Below are 15,187 nucleotides of genomic sequence, written 5' to 3' on the forward strand. Positions count from 1 at the left end.
AGAAAGAAAGGCCTTCCATAATTATACAAACTATCTCGATGGGTGTAGTCAGAGAATATCTATCTGGAATTCAAAAATTTACAACTGTCACCTCCCAAATAATTATTCATTTCAATCAAGAAAACTTTTGTGTAATTTGAGATTGATCCAATTGCTTTTAACTAAATCACCTGAGAAGGTGTTCACCCAAAGAATGATGGGAAATAGTGCCCCTCCCCCTAGTCCTCTCTGCTACAGTAACCCCATCAGGGCGGGGCTTGCTCCTCTTGTATAAAGGTCTCGCCCAGTCAAGGTTTATTCAGTTCTGAGGCTTGGTGTTGACTGGGCTGTGGAGACCTTCTGATCCTCCAGAGCCCAGGGAACTCAGAGCCACCTACCTGACCCAGGATCCAATCCAAGAAGTTGCAGAGGAGCAATTCCAATCGTCAGGTGAGTACTGGGTCCATAGAAATGAATTGAAGTTTTTTACCTTAAACCTTGAAAACAGAGGAATTTTCATTTTATGACTTGGCAATAAGCAGTCTTCTGTTGCTTTCAGGCATATGTTCATGTGTCTAAGAAATATATATAAGTCATCTAGGGGGTGAACCAATGGAAGGAAAACCTTTCTCTCTTTCTCTCTCTCACTAACTCTGCCTCTCAAAAAAATAGAAATATGTATAAAAATTTTTGTCTATTTTAATTTTGTATCTTATAAATTAATATATTTCTGTTATTTTTCTGATGCCATATGCATCAAATGCTGAAGTTCTGGCAAGGTTGCCATAGAAAATCTTCTTGTGGAATCTGTAAAATGATTTCTCTACAGAAATTTTACAGTGCAGCCAGGTTGTCTAATGATGGTTTAATCTAAGCTAGGAAGGAGCCAGAGCTTATTCCAGGTCTCCAGTGAAAGGCACAGGGCCAAGCTCTTGAGCCATTTGCCAATGCTTTCTCAGGCATGAAAGTGGGGAGCTGGATTGGAAGTGGAGCAGCTTGGATTAAACCACAGCTCCCACATGGAATGCCAGCATTGTGAGCTGTGGCCCAACCCTTAGGCCAGCCCCTAAGTTAACCATTCAAGAAAACATCTGAGACCATGGAGCAAGGTCTTGGGGCCACTTTGGGAAAAAAACATAATGGCAGATATTCACAGTGTTGGAACAACCCAGAGAGCAGCATTTGAAAGAGTGTAACTATGGGTGTAGGAGGTTTGTGGTGTAAACTACAACAGGACCAGAGTCCTGCAAGGAGGGTGGCAGCAGGGAGGAGGTGTTTCCTCTAAGGCAGAGGAGAGCCACAGGGACTTCTGCCATCCTCCCACCCTCTAACGTCTGCCAGTGTCAGCTTGTGCAAAAGCCTGGCGCTCTCAGCCCTCAGTGAAAGTTTCTTGGAACAATTTACATCTGGTCAACTTCCCCACATCTCCCAAACCCAGTCTACAGTTTGCTTGTCTCTTAGCCCCTGGGTACTATTTTCTGCACCTTGTAAATCCAATGAATCACTTTTCCACCTTCCCTGTAACCTCATGATGCAAATCCAATTAGTTCTGAAGACAGAAGCTCTCTCATTGAGTGGATTTGGTGGGTGGGTCTGGTGAAATCCTGTCAAAGGGGACACACCCAGAGGAGTTGAGATCAGAAGAGAGAATCCTGAACTGGAAACAGCTGTGCATAGAACTGAAACGACCAATCACATCTGCACTTCCAAAGGTGAGACTACTCATCACACACACTTTGAGTATAGAATTTAGAGGACAGGCCTTCCTGTTCAGTTTCTTTTACAAATATACTTGAAGTTTAATGATCAGATTACGGATGTTTTATCAAAGCAAATGTGTCTTTTCTACTAATTTTTTTTAAAGATTTTATTTATTTATTTGGGAGGTAGAGTTAGTGAGAGAGAGAGAGAGGGAGGGAGAGAGAAGTCTTCCCTCCAACGGTTCACTCCCCACTTGGCCACAGCAGCCAGAACTGCACTGATTTAAAACCAGGAGGCAGGAGCTTCATCCCAGTCTCCCACATGGGTGCAGTTGCCCAAGCACTTGAGCCATCTTCTACTGTTTTCCCAGGCTGTATCAGAGAGCTGGATTGGAAGAGGAGCAGCCGGGCCTAGAACCAGTGCACATATAAGATGCCGGTGCTGCAGGCGGCGATTAACCTACTGCAGTATTGAAAGTATCCATGATTAGAACATTTGTATACATTGATTTTTATAATAAATTGTTTGACTTTTTATTCTACTTTTTATACATTACTCGATTTTAAGTTGTTAAGGATTTTTTTCCATTTTTGCACAAGTCATAAAGCACCTGATCCCTTCAATTCAGGAATGCATGCAGTGTGCTGTGCATATATGAAGCTTCAGAATCCATGGATTCTACCAACTATAGAGAGAAGGCATTCAGAAATAAATTGCATGTGTTTTGACCATTTAGACGTTTCTCTTGAAACGAGGCCTTAACATTACTCTAGCCATCTACAAAACATTTACTTTGGATTAGTTTTATCTTAAGTAGTCTAGTGGTGATATTAAGGACATAGGAGTATGGCTTAGGTTTTAGACAAATACCATACCATTTTTTTTTAAATTTTCTAATGATTTATTTATTTATTTGAAAGATAGAGTTATAGAGAGGCAGAGGCAGAGAGAGAGACAGGGTTCTTCCATTCGCTGGTTCACTCCCAAGTAGCTGCAATGGCCGGCACTGGGCCGATCTGAATCAAAGAGTCAGGAGCTTCCTCCAGGTCTCCCACTTGGGTATAGGGGCCCAAGGACTTGGGCCATCTTCTACTTCTGTCACAGGCCATAGCAGGGAGCTGGATTAGAAGTGGAGCAGCGGGACTCGAACCAGCGCCAGATTGGTTTTGCTGGCACTGCAGTCCGAGGCGTTAACTGCTAAGTCACAGCAAGTTCCCCACCATACCACTTATGGAATAGATTGAGCATCTGTGAAGTTTGGGATCTTCCCAGGTCTTGTGGAACCAATTTCCTGTGGTCACTGAGAAATGAGTAGTAGCTTTTATACAAATCAAAATAATCCTAAATGTTTGGAAATAATTTGAAAACCCTTATTCAAGAGTCTACTAACTATGCCTTAAAAAACTTTGATTTGTAGACTAATTGTGAAAAATGTTCAAAATAGAGCCACCAACACAAAAGTGTTCCCAAGTTACGACATGTGTAACTTTGGGAAAATAAGGATGAAGCATTCATGCCTCCATTACCTGCATCTGTGGATATTCTAGAATAGGAAGGAACCCCAGTGTTCATGATCATTTTGGGGGCTTGATTTAAAGGACAATTGGCCAGTTGTTGCCCATTGCTGTGGTTGACTGTTCACCTTTTCAGAATGTGACCATCCCTCTGATGACAAGAACTAACTCTGGGGAAATGATATTTTCTCAAACTGGAAATGATTTGTGTAGTTTATTACTTGAAGAAAATGTTCAGGTTGAGGTTGAAAAGGAAACTCACCTGCTTATTGTTATAGAAGCTGAGCATTCAACTTAACACTGATTAAATCAAATAATCTTCGATTAAGCCTGGTCTCATAACTGATTTCAGAAAAGTACCTCTGAGTTGCAAGGCAGAGATGGTAGACCCATAGTATGGAGTTTCACTGTTTTTGTGTGTGTTAAAGCCGAGCAGTCCTGGAGGAAATGAATAGCGTAGGAACTCAGAGAAGAGAGAGGAAGAGGAGGAGGCAGGGAGATGCAGAAAGAAATACTGATCTTGTGCTGCTTCTAGGCCAATAAGAAAATGAAAACAAACCTTGGAATCATCTCATCTTTTACCATCATCTTAAATTTCTCCAAATAAATTTGTTACATACTTTTTTATTATTTAGTTGAAAGGTTTATTTATTTATTTTTTTGAAAGAAAAATTCTTAGAGGTAGAGACAGAGAGAGAGAGACAGTTCTTTGATTCTCTAGTTCACTCTCCAAATGTTCCCAAAGGCCAGCACTGACCCAATCAGAAGCCAGGAGCCCGGATCTTCTTCTGGGACTCCCCATGGGTATGCTCAGTGGCCCAAGGACATTGGTCATCCTCTGCTAGCTTCTCAGGCACATCAGCAGGGAGCTGTTCAGAAGTAGAGCAGCCAGGATGTGGGCCCTGCAGCCCATGGTTTTAATCTGTTGCGCTACAGCACCGACCCAGGTTACTTCCTTTAAACAACCATATTACATGTATTACTTTCTTATTTCTGTTAGATTGTAGACCCAGTATGTTTATACTCATGATGTATAGGTTTGTATGCAGGCAAGCAGGGGAAGAAAACGGTACACAGTGCATGCTTTCTCTCTTCAGGGAAGACTACTTTATTTCTCTCTGTTTTTAAAGGATCTTCATCGAGACATGGATCCAGCCACGTTGCAAGTCTTCCAGCAGGAACTCATATGCCCAATTTGCATGAACTTCTTCCTAGACCCAGTTAGGATAGACTGTGGACACAACTTTTGTAGATCCTGTCTTTCTCTGAGCTGGGAGGAAGCCAAGACTCCCATGTGCTGCCCAATGTGTCGTGCACAAGAAGCTGGCTTCTGCTGCCAAACAGGACCGATGGAACCAGGTCACCAGGTTGAGGAGCAGGTCCCTGGTGAGCAGACAGAAGCAGCAGGGCTCCTCACAGAGGTGGACAAGAGCCTGCACTATCAGCCTCTCTCTGGATGCCCACAGCCCGAGATACATGACCATACCATGATGGAATGTGCTGCTGAGGAGTCCCGGGTGAGAAGTGCCTCCAGAGCCATGTGATTTTTCCCTGTGAATCCCAAGATGTAAATGTGTCCTTCCATGTTGTTACTCAAAGGACCCAATATTCACAATTGGGTTGAGTTGTCATCAGGGGGAGCCACCTTAGAAGCACTGTCCATGCATGGCCACTTGGTAAGGTGCAGTGCAAGTGGTCATCAGCAGAAACTTGGGCTTGTGCTGCAATTGTGACTGCTTCACAGCCAAGTAACATAAACACCGTTTCTAAGGAAGCAAATTGTATTGACTTTATTCACATTTTCTATTGTATGTTTCATCTTTTATTTTTAAGATTTACTTATTTCAAAGGTAGTTTTATATGCAAACACAGAAAGCAAAAGACAGAGAGAAAGAGAGAGCAAGAGAGAGAGAGAGATGTACCATACATTTTGTGGTTTCCACCACAAATGCTCACATGACCAGGGCTGGGCCAGGCTGTAGCTGGGAGTCAGGATATTGTTTTGGAACTTTCCTGTGGGTGTCAAAGGCCAAAGCACTTGGGGCATCTTCCGTTGCTTTCACAGTCCATCAGAAGGGAGATGGAGCAGAGGTGGGGGGGGTGGCCAGGACATGAACTGCAGCCCACATGGCATACTGGTTTAGCAGGAGGCCAATGAACTCATTACACTGCAATGACATCCTTGTAATTTTCTACCACACTCAGTATCCCAAATCTAAGACTCAAATTAGGTCAACTTGTGAAAATATGACCACTCCACTTTAGTCACAATCACTTACATCAGAAAAAGAAGTCAGAATACAACAATTAGTAGTCTCAATACTATTCTCTCAACCACCACCATTTCTAATAAGTACGGAGGTAAAATATAGAAGCGTATATTCCATGTTGCTAAATCTTATCATTATTCTGCAGGAAAAGCTTTTAAAGGAAATGAATACTTTATGGGAACTGATCCAGGAATTGAAAAACAATGTGACAGAGGAAATTAAAAAGACTCATTCATTCAAGGTAAGAATGAAAAAGATGTTCTTCAATTACTATAATGCTTACAATCACTATACTGCTTTGGCAAATTCCATTTACCATGAAGAGTTTGTGATTTCCTCCCAGAAGCAGTGGTGGTTTCAAATGGTAACTCAGTGATCACAACTCCTGTGCCAGCCAAGACACCTAGTGAGAAGCATACCCTGGTGTATGGAAAACAGGTCATCCCAGATACTCCAAGTCCAACCCTGAAGGTTTCCACAAACCTTTTCCAACACTAAAGATAGCATTAAGTATGGCTATGAAGAAGCAGTGAAAAGTAGAATCGTATCTGTCGCTCCCCCTCTTCGTGGAGGAACGACACAGGACCCTGCCTAGGCTTCATATCTGAGTCACGGCACCATTATGTCGCTCGCCCTCTTCGTGGAGGAGCAACACAGGACCCTGCGCTGTTCTTTCGTCTGCTCGGCCCTCCCCGGGTTTGCTGCTGGTTCTTCCCGGGTTGGCTACTATCCCTTCCACCTCCGTGGAAGGGCAGTTCCCCCTGGCCACATTCCCCACTTCCGCAGGGGAGCGGCACACCGCCGGCCGGCTTTCTTGGGGGCTGCACAGGTGTTCCCTCAGATAGATGTTCCCCTTAGATGTTCCCCATAGATGTTCCTGGTGCATGCTGTCTCTCTCCTCCTTTATAGTCCTCCTCCGCCAATCCCAACTCGGCTGCCCACACGCCGAGTACGCTGCTCTCCAATCAGGAGCAAGTCCTACAGTTTATTAGTTGAACTGGAGGCAGCTGTGCGGAAGCTGTTTACTTCTCTCCCAGCGCCATATTGTGGGAGAACAGATGCATAGAATAAGTCTTAATTCCAGTAACTCAGTCCAGTCCGGATTGCTCCCCACAGTATCAATTAAGAAAATGAAGTCATTAAAGAAAACTGTGTGACGTGGACTCTACCTAAATAGTTCTAATTATTTAGAAGAATCAGGCAAAGGAACAGAACAAACTTAAGTAGGCTTACATTACAATCGAAAGAGTTGATGGGGTACAAATACTGAAGAAGCTTCAGAGAGGTGGTGGCAGAGGGGGGGAAGGGGGAGAATCACCTGAGATCATTTGGTGAATCTTGATTTAAACATAGAAAAAGACTAAGAACCTACAGGAGGCACGCACAGAAAAGACTTGCATATACTCAAGAGGTGTTGCATGGGTGAGGCAGAAAGTCTGCAAAGTACATTTTGAAATGTTTTATTTAGTTGAAAGATAGAGTGATGAGGTGAGGGGAGCATCCATGTACTTGTATATTCCCCAGCTTATAATGGCTGGACCAGGCTGAGAAGAGGAGGTTGAAACTTCATCAGGGCCTCCATTGTGGAAAGTAAGGGTCCAAACACTTGGGCCTTCATCTGCCTCCTTTCCAGGCATGTTAGCAAGCAGATGGATGGGAAGTGGAACAGCAGGGACTTGAAGAGGCACTCCTATGGGATGTCAGTGTCTCAGGCAACTCTGGCAATAATATTGGCCGTTTCAATTTTCTGTTCAGCATGAGATATGTAAACTTTTTACCTAATATCTCTGCAGGAATATGTGTCCTTAAGGGAGCTGATGATAAAAGCTCAGTACCAGAAGTTGCGTATATTTCTCCACGAGGAGGAGCAACTGCAGCTGCAGGCCCTGCACAGAGAAGCACAGGAGATTTCCCAACAGCTCCAGGGTAGTGAAATGAGAATGACCCAACAGAAACACCAGGTGATAAACACGTACAGAGAGCTGGCTGAGGTGTGTCACAAGCCTGACATGGAGTTACTCCAGGTGAGCAGGGAGAGTCCATGTTATGGGAAAGAAGTGCTTTTCTGGGCAAGGGCGTAAGAACCAAAAAATGATACCTGCACCTATCATGACTTTACACTGCATGATTCATGTCTACTGCCCTGTATCTTTATTTTTGCCCGATCGCTTGGTTCTGCATAGTCTGATAATCTTTTGGGTGCTTTTCTTTGTCACAATTCAGATAAGATAAAAGTCCCTGCATTGTAAGCAGGAAAACTACTCTAGAGACAATTATCCAGGAACTCAATGACCACACAAGGGTTACATCTTCGATTAATTTTCAATTTATTCTCCCCTCCAGGGGTGCTGATTGTCCAGAGGGTTATATAAGGCCTGTGATATCAGTTGGTTTGGCCCTGCCTAGGCAACCCCAGAATATTCAATAAATCTGCAGGATATTTATTTTTAGGTGATAATTTGTTGTGTCCATGAATGATGTTGTAACTATCCAATTGCCTTTCACAGAAATAATATTCCCAGGCCGGCGCCGCGGCTCACTAGGCTAATCCTCCGCCTAGCGGCGCCGGCACACCGGGTTCTAGTCCCGGTTGGGGCGCCGGATTCTGTCCCGGTTGCCCCTCTTCCAGGCCAGCTCTCTGCTGTGGCCAGGGAGTGCAGTGGAGGATGGCCCAGGTGCTTGGGCCCTGCACCCCATGGGAGACCAGGAAAAGCACCTGGCTCCTGGCTCCTGCCATCGGATCAGCGTGGTGCGCCGGCCGCAGCGCGCCGGCCGCGGCGGCCATTGGAGGGTGAACCAACGGCAAAGGAAGACCTTTCTCTCTGTCTCTCTCCCTCACTGTCCACTCTGCCTGTCAAAAAAAAAATAATAATAATATTCCCTACTCTTGCCTCCATCGTCACAGGGGTACAAAACAGAGAACAATTTTCTGATGACATTGAGGCCTTGCCTTTGCCTAAGAAAGCTTTGATAGTCATTTGCAGTGAACTCTGATGTTCGGAGGTTTCCCTGCTTTGCAATAATGTTAGCAGCAGTCAGACCTCTCTCTGGAATGTGAGTGGGCGTGAGGGAACCTACAACCTAATCTTTTTACAGCTGCACATCTTCATCCTGAGTACCACCTTCTTAATTCACACAGAGGAAGTTCCTCATGGATCAGGTCATAGTCTGTGATTAACAGACTCTGATCCCTCTTTACAGATCATAAGGAGAAAATATATTACTACAAATTAACAATGCAAGTATTTCATAGAGATCAGAGGAGAGAATTATCATGACTGAATGTTTTTTTTTTTTTTTGCAGGATATGCGGAGTGTATTAGAAAGGTAAGTTTACAATGAGAATCTGCAATGTGTAAGAAAGTTGTGTTCTTGCTGATGCAGCAGATGCTTCTGTTTTGCATGATTTCCTTTGATCTTCCTGACTATTTACCATGTTGTTGGATAAGGGATTCTGAGGTCTTCTACTCTTTGGTGCCAGATGAGGTGTGGGTGAACCGAAATATACAAAAAAAGATTTGACTTTCTGGGCTTTATTTCACCTTTTCTCTCCTCCCCTTCCTTTGAAACTATCCCAACCAACCCTTATGTTCATATTATTCTGAGAAATCCCAGAGGAGGCCCCACCCTTGAAAGAGGGAAAGTGAGAAACACACAGGAAAGAGCAATTCCCACAGCAGGGAAGGAGGAGGGAGGGTTCACTCCTGGGAGCAGCAGTGAGCAAGTCCTGCCCTCTGAGTCTGTCCCAGTTGCTGGCTGGATCAGGGGCATCAGCCACCTCAGCTCCCTCAGGACCATGGCTGCCAGTTTGGATTTCCATTCCCTTGCTTGGCAGAAAAGCTCACAGCCTCCTGGCTCAGTGCAGATCCTCCTGACTGTACTGTTGGGGATGTCTGTTGACTGAATTCCCATAGATTCTACCTAAAAGCCCTGCTCTCTGTAGCTACTCAGGATTTCTGTTTTACCTGAAGTCAAGTGAGGGATACAGGGGGCAGCCACTGTCATTTGAGAGGTTGAATAATGTCTGAGAAGAAAGAGGCAAATGGATGTGATGTGAAATTTAGAGAGAAGTACTAATTTTATTTCACCTAAGGTAGTGAATACATTTATTCTTATTAGATGATAATGGGAAAATTCCCAATGAAATATCTTGGATTTACAGCTGGTACTTTTGATTTGACCCTGCTTTTGCCCTTTGACCTGGAGTGTCACTCGTGTGATTCCTTACAGAGCAGAGCTGGTGCAGACGCTCCGTCTCCAGGGGGTGAACCCAGAGCTGACATTGCGGAACATCACTGGACTCAGAGAGATGCTAAACAACTTCAGAGGTGAGCTCAGCCTCCATCCTTCCAGCCCTAATTTCCTTCTTCACGGCTTTTGTGCCTGAGCCATTTCCTATTTTATTTCATTTTGTGTCCCTGAAAATGTTATAGGATTTTTTGAAACTGTGCCTTCTCACTTTGTTTCATCACATTGCAATGATCGAAACTGAAATTTGTAATGAGCATGCTGATGTAAGCAAACTACAGGAAGAGTATCCAGGTCATTTGATTAAGAAGGGGTACAATGCTCACTTCTTAGAGCAGCAGTCAAAACTGTGTGTTTACTCCATCCACTGCAGGTTTTTAGGGAGAAATAGAGAGAAAGGGAGCTCTTCCACCTGCTGCTTTACTCCCCAGAAGGCCGCAATGGCCATGGCTAGCACAGGCCAAAGCCAGGAGCCAGGAGCTTCTTCTGCTACTCCCACAAGGGTAGCAGAGGCTCAAATATTTGGGTCATCTGCTGCTGCTTCCCCAGGCCATTCTCAGGGAGCTGGATTGGAAGTGGAACAACTAGGACATGAAGCAGCTACCATATGGGATGCCCGTGTCAGAGCCATCAGCCTTAACCACTATGCTGTAATACTGGCCAGATCTTAAAGTTTAAATTTGGCACTTGTGTTGCTCCCCCTCTTCGTGGAGGAACGACACTAAACCCTGCCTAAGCTTCCTATCCGAGTCACGGCACCATTATGTCGCTCCCCCTCTTCGTGGAGGAACGACACAGGACCCTGCGCTGTTCTTTTTGTCTGCTCCGCCCTCCCTGGGTTTGCTGCTGGTTCTTCCCGGGTTGGCCACCGTCCCTTACACCTCCGTGGAAGGGCGGTTCCTCCTAGCCACTATCCCCACTTTTGCGGGGGAGCGGCACACCGCCGGCCGGCTCTCTCGGGGGCTGCACAGGTGTTCCTTCAGATAGATGTTCCCCTTAGATGTTCCTGGTGCATGTTGTCTCGCTCCTCCTTTATAGTCCTTTTCCAGCAATCCCAACTCTGCTACCCACACGCCGAGTATGCTGCTCTCCTCCAATCAGGAGCAGGTCCTGCTGCTTATTGGTTGAACTGGAGGCAGCTGTGTAGAAGCTGTTTCTTCCTCTCCCAGCGCCATATTGTGGGAGAGCAGATGCATAGAATAAGTCTTAATTCCAGTAACTTAGTCTAGTCCGAGTTGCTCCCCACAACTTGTGGTTTTTAATTTGTTCTATATGCCAAGTACATTTATGCTGCACTGCTAATATAGCTATTATCATTGATAAACTCAGAAGTATTTGACCAACCCAAAAAAGGAGAAATTCTCACAAGCAGAACCATTCCGGCTGGCACCGCGGCTCACTTGGCTAATCCTCTGCCTGCGGCCCCAGCACCCCGGGTTCCAGTCCGGTTGGGGCTCTGGATTCTGTCCTGATTGCTCCTCTTCCAGGCCAGCTTTCTGCTGTGGCCCGGGAAGGCAGTGGAGGATGGCCCAAGTGCTTGGGCCCTACACCCGCATAGGAGACCTGAGGAAGCACCTGGCTCTTGGCTTGGGATCGACGGAGTGCACCAGCCACAGCGTACCACCCGTAGTGGCCATTTGATGGGTGAACCAATGGAAAGGAAGACCTTTCTCTCTGTTTCTCTCTCTCTCACTCTCACTCACTGTCTAACTCTGCCTGTAAAAAAAGAGCAGAACCATTCCAATACTATCAATGATTCTGAAAACAATTAAATGATGAGAGATCTGTGAACACAGTGCAATGATGTTAGGCCTGCAGTAGAGGGAGTTCAGGGACAGACGGTTGAAACCCAGATTGGGCTAAATCCACATTCTGAACAGATAAGCTGAAGTCAGAACATTCTTTAAATATACTACTTATTGGAGCATGAGTTTTATTTTGGAAATATTCAGATGTGTAGCTGATTTCCCATTTAAGATCTATCACATTTCAAAGTATTGTATTTACAAATGGAATTAAGTAAAACACTAAAGGATACTTTCCTAGCCAAGAAAGTAGAAGTTGCATCGTTGTCTCAATACATGCTATCGAGTGGTAGGCATTTGGCTCAGCAGTAAAGTGTCTTGGGCATCCTTACCCCATAGCACAGTGCCTGGGAATCAGTCCCACCTCAGCTTCCATCCAGCTTCCTGCTAATGCACACCTTGGGGGGCAGCAGATGTTACCCCCAATGTCTGGATCCCTGCCATCCATGTGGGAGACCATGTTTGGATGCTGGCTCCTGGCACAGGCCGGGTCCAGCCTTGGTCGTGGGTATATGGAGAGTGAACGAGCAGATGTAACATTTCTCTGTCTCTGTGTCTGTATTCAAAGACATATAATTAAACATATATATTCAAAACTATTGAAATAATTAACACTCTAGATCAACCATAACCCTACTTCACACAGTGTGTGATATGTTTAAGCTCCTTTTCTTATTTTTCTCTGTTGTTTGATTTTTTTTTCCTGTAAATGCACTTGAACCTTTGATTTTCTCAGTTGAGTGAATCTCAATTCATTATGCTACCTTTCTTCTGTTAGTTTTCCTTGCAAAGTCGAGTGAAGTGAATCCACGGGCAGCAAAGTTTTGTCTTCAGGCCATGGAAACAACATTCATTGATCAGATTGTTCTCTTTCTACAGTGGATAATGGTCTGAGGAGGGAAGTGGCCCGCCGCTATGTAAGCTTCTCTGAAGATCTCAGAAGCACAATATTTGGAGAAGAACATCGCAGTGCTCCCAACCATTCCCAGAGAGCAGAGAGCTTTGCTGTGTGGGGTGCTCAGACCTTCACCTCTGGCCAACATTACTGGGAGGTGGATGTGTCATCCTCTTCCACCTGGATTTTGGGAGTCTGTTATGATTCCAGCACAAGTGATACCAGCGACATTATTCATTTTGAAGAAGCATTTCTCCTGGCCTCCCTGAAGAGTAACAACCATTACGTCCTCTACACCAGTGTTCCACCCTTAACTCACTATGTGAAGAGGCCCCTGAGTATGGTTGGGGTGTTTCTGGATTGTGACCATGGAACAGTGGGTTTCTATGATGTTGACAAAGGTTCCCTCATACATTGTAACGTTCCAACCCAGTTTACTTCTCCTCTGAATCCCTTGTTTTGGCTTGGTCCCCCATGACATGTCAGGTTTGATGATGATTCTTTGTGAACTCCCATATGGAGGAGCTCGCCACCCTGGGATATTTTTATGTGAGACAGCAGGATTGTTTTGGAGCACGTTGTAACTTCATGAGCACAGTGTAGTCATAATTAGAGCTTGGTTAGAAACCACACAGCATACAACTGCAATGAATATATGAACATTTTCTATTAAAATTTATTTTAGTAAAGAACTTTGAAACTTTCACAGTTATCTGACCCCAGTACTGTTTCATCATCCTGTAAAGAAATTCAGTGTCTATTAGTGTACACTCCCCGTGGGCATACCTCCTAACTCCAACACCTGAAAAATCCTTTTCTACTTTGACATTTGTGGGGTTGTATATTCTAAGCATCATATGCTAATAAAATGATGAAATATGTGGCTGTGGCATCTTGTTTCCCATTTAGCTGAATGCCACCAAGGCACATCATCATGCAAACAGCCTTTCATTCCCATAGTTGACTATGTCTTGGGTAGTGGAGTGAAGTCTCTTCTCTCACTTTACTAAATAAAATGAAGTTTGCAAAGGTTTTTCTTCAAATCTGGCCTTTCGGGGTAGATGCAAATGCCCGACAACCAATCACTTCATCAAGTCCTGGTCATTCATTACATTTCAGCTCAGTTTTTTTCAAGAAGCCCTTCACGACTGCAGAGATCACACACTCTAAGCATAACATCCAACATCACCAATAACATCCAACATAAATTCAACAAACTGGTAGTTAATGATAACTGCTCAGTACAAATTCCAAATTTTCCAAATGGAAAATCTTTCCTGGTGCTGTATTGCTATTACCCAGAGCACTGTTTAGGACATATCAGACAAAGCAAATGTAGTCAAAGAGTGGACTAAAGAACAAATAAGAGATTAGTATTGGGGCCGGCGCCGTGGCTCACTTGGTTAATCCTCCGCCACCAGCGCTGGTTCTGTCCCTGTTGCTCCTCGCTCCTCTTCCAGTCCCGCTCTCTGCTGTGGCCCAGGAGGGCAGTGGAGGATGACCCAAGTGCTTGGGCTCTGCACCCGCATGGGAGACCAGGAGGAAGCACCTGGCTCCTGGCTTCAGATCAGTGCATCGTCAACCCTAGCGACCACTGGGGGAGTGAACCAATGGAAGGAAATACTTTGTCTCTGTCTCTCTCTCTCACTGTCTACAACTCTACCTGCCCCCTCACCCCCCACAAAAAAAAAAGAGAGAGAGAGAGAGAGAGTTAGTATTAACAAAGTTATTCTAACATCAAGAACATTCATGTTTGGCTCAGTGGTTTCAGATCCACTTGGAATGGCCACATCTCTTTTTGGAGCACTTGGGGACATGTCCTGCTCCTCTGCATATTCTAGCTTCATGGTAACAACGGGCACTGTGGGCAACCACAGGTGATGGCTCAAGTACTTGGTTTCTCCCACCCTCATACAAGACCCAGAAATACATTTCTGGATCCTGTCTTTGTCCTTGCCTAATCCTAGCTATTTTGGGTAGTGAATTGGCAGGTGGAAACTCTGTAGGCTTAATATTATGTAATCTACTAACTCAAGTCACTACTAATTCAACTAACTGTGATGGTCAATTCTGTCTCAAATGTCCAAAATCAACACTATTTCTAGGTGAGTCTCTCAAAGTGTTAGAAGATGAAACATGTTTTATCTTTCCCCAAGACCACAAACTCTTTGTTTTAGAAATAAAAACACCATGAGAAGTGTGATTGTGTGTGTGGGGGGGGGCAGTTTGTTGAAAATACAAAGCAGCAATCATACCAAAAGTGAGTTTCTGCTTTATACTCCCAGCCAGAACACAAGATGACAGGATTTCCTCATCAATGCCAAGCTCAGAATAAATAAACACACACACACAAACAAAAAAGAACCACCATGGAGACAGCATCACTTTACAAACTCTTTCTCTTGATAATTTCTGGTTTCCAGCTGACCAGATAGGTTGTTCTTCTTCTTTTTTAAAAGAGATTCATTTTATTATTTATTTGAAAGTCAGAGTTACACAGAGAGTGGAGAGGCAGAGACAAAGAGATTTCCATCAACTGGTTCACTTCCTAATTGGCCGCCACGGCCAGAGCTCCCAAGCTAGGAGCCAGGAACTTCTTCCGGATCCCCCACACAGGGCACAGGGGTCCAAGCACTTGGGCAATCTTCACTGCTTTCCCAAGCCATAGCAGAGAGTTGCATCAGAAGTGGAGCAGTCGGGACTCGAACTAGCACTCATATGGGATGCTGGCACTGTAGGTGGCAGTTTTACCTGCTTCCCCCAGCGCCAGCCCCT

The 15,187-nt window shown here is 44.7% G+C and overlaps 1 protein-coding gene across 4 annotated transcripts; it reads left to right on the plus strand.

Moving 5' to 3' along the window:
- Window positions 1-235: 235 nt before the first annotated feature.
- On the plus strand, window positions 236-13,299 carry LOC138846059 (tripartite motif-containing protein 64-like). Of its 4 annotated transcripts, XM_089311805.1 has the most exons (8): window positions 236-429; window positions 1,527-1,691; window positions 4,325-4,711; window positions 5,610-5,705; window positions 7,258-7,488; window positions 8,769-8,791; window positions 9,695-9,792; window positions 12,397-13,299. In XM_089311805.1, exons 3-8 carry the CDS (start codon window positions 4,340-4,342, stop codon window positions 12,888-12,890), a joined length of 1,314 nt encoding a protein of 437 aa, XP_089167931.1. In that variant the 5' UTR covers window positions 236-429; window positions 1,527-1,691; window positions 4,325-4,339; the 3' UTR covers window positions 12,891-13,299. The 4 variants fall into 4 exon arrangements, with proteins under 4 accessions (XP_089167931.1, XP_069916688.2, XP_089167938.1 ...); XM_070060587.2 differs by lacking the exon at window positions 1,527-1,691 and having other exon boundaries at window positions 246-429; window positions 12,397-13,297; XM_089311812.1 differs by lacking the exons at window positions 236-429; window positions 1,527-1,691; window positions 4,325-4,711; window positions 5,610-5,705 and adding an exon at window positions 6,791-6,886 and having other exon boundaries at window positions 12,397-13,296.
- Window positions 13,300-15,187: the final 1,888 nt, after the last annotated feature.

The sequence above is a fragment of the Oryctolagus cuniculus genome, chromosome 1, assembly GCF_051225735.1.
Source record: "Oryctolagus cuniculus isolate XC-2025 breed Fujian yellow rabbit chromosome 1, ASM5122573v1, whole genome shotgun sequence".
In the NCBI taxonomy this organism is placed as follows: Eukaryota; Metazoa; Chordata; class Mammalia; order Lagomorpha; family Leporidae; genus Oryctolagus; species Oryctolagus cuniculus.

What these genes read in the sequence shown, in the direction of transcription:
- LOC138846059 (XM_089311805.1), top strand. Translation starts at nt 4,340, where the DNA reads ATGGATCCAGCCACGTTGCAAGTCTTCCAGCAGGAACTCATATGCCCA. An exon ending in AAAAGACTCATTCATTCAAG is followed by an intron (nt 5,706 to 7,257) that starts GTAAGAATGAAA and finishes ATATCTCTGCAG; the next exon opens with GAATATGTGTCCTTAAGGGA. An exon ending in CTGACATGGAGTTACTCCAG is followed by an intron (nt 7,489 to 8,768) that starts GTGAGCAGGGAG and finishes TTTTTTTTGCAG; the next exon opens with GATATGCGGAGTGTATTAGA.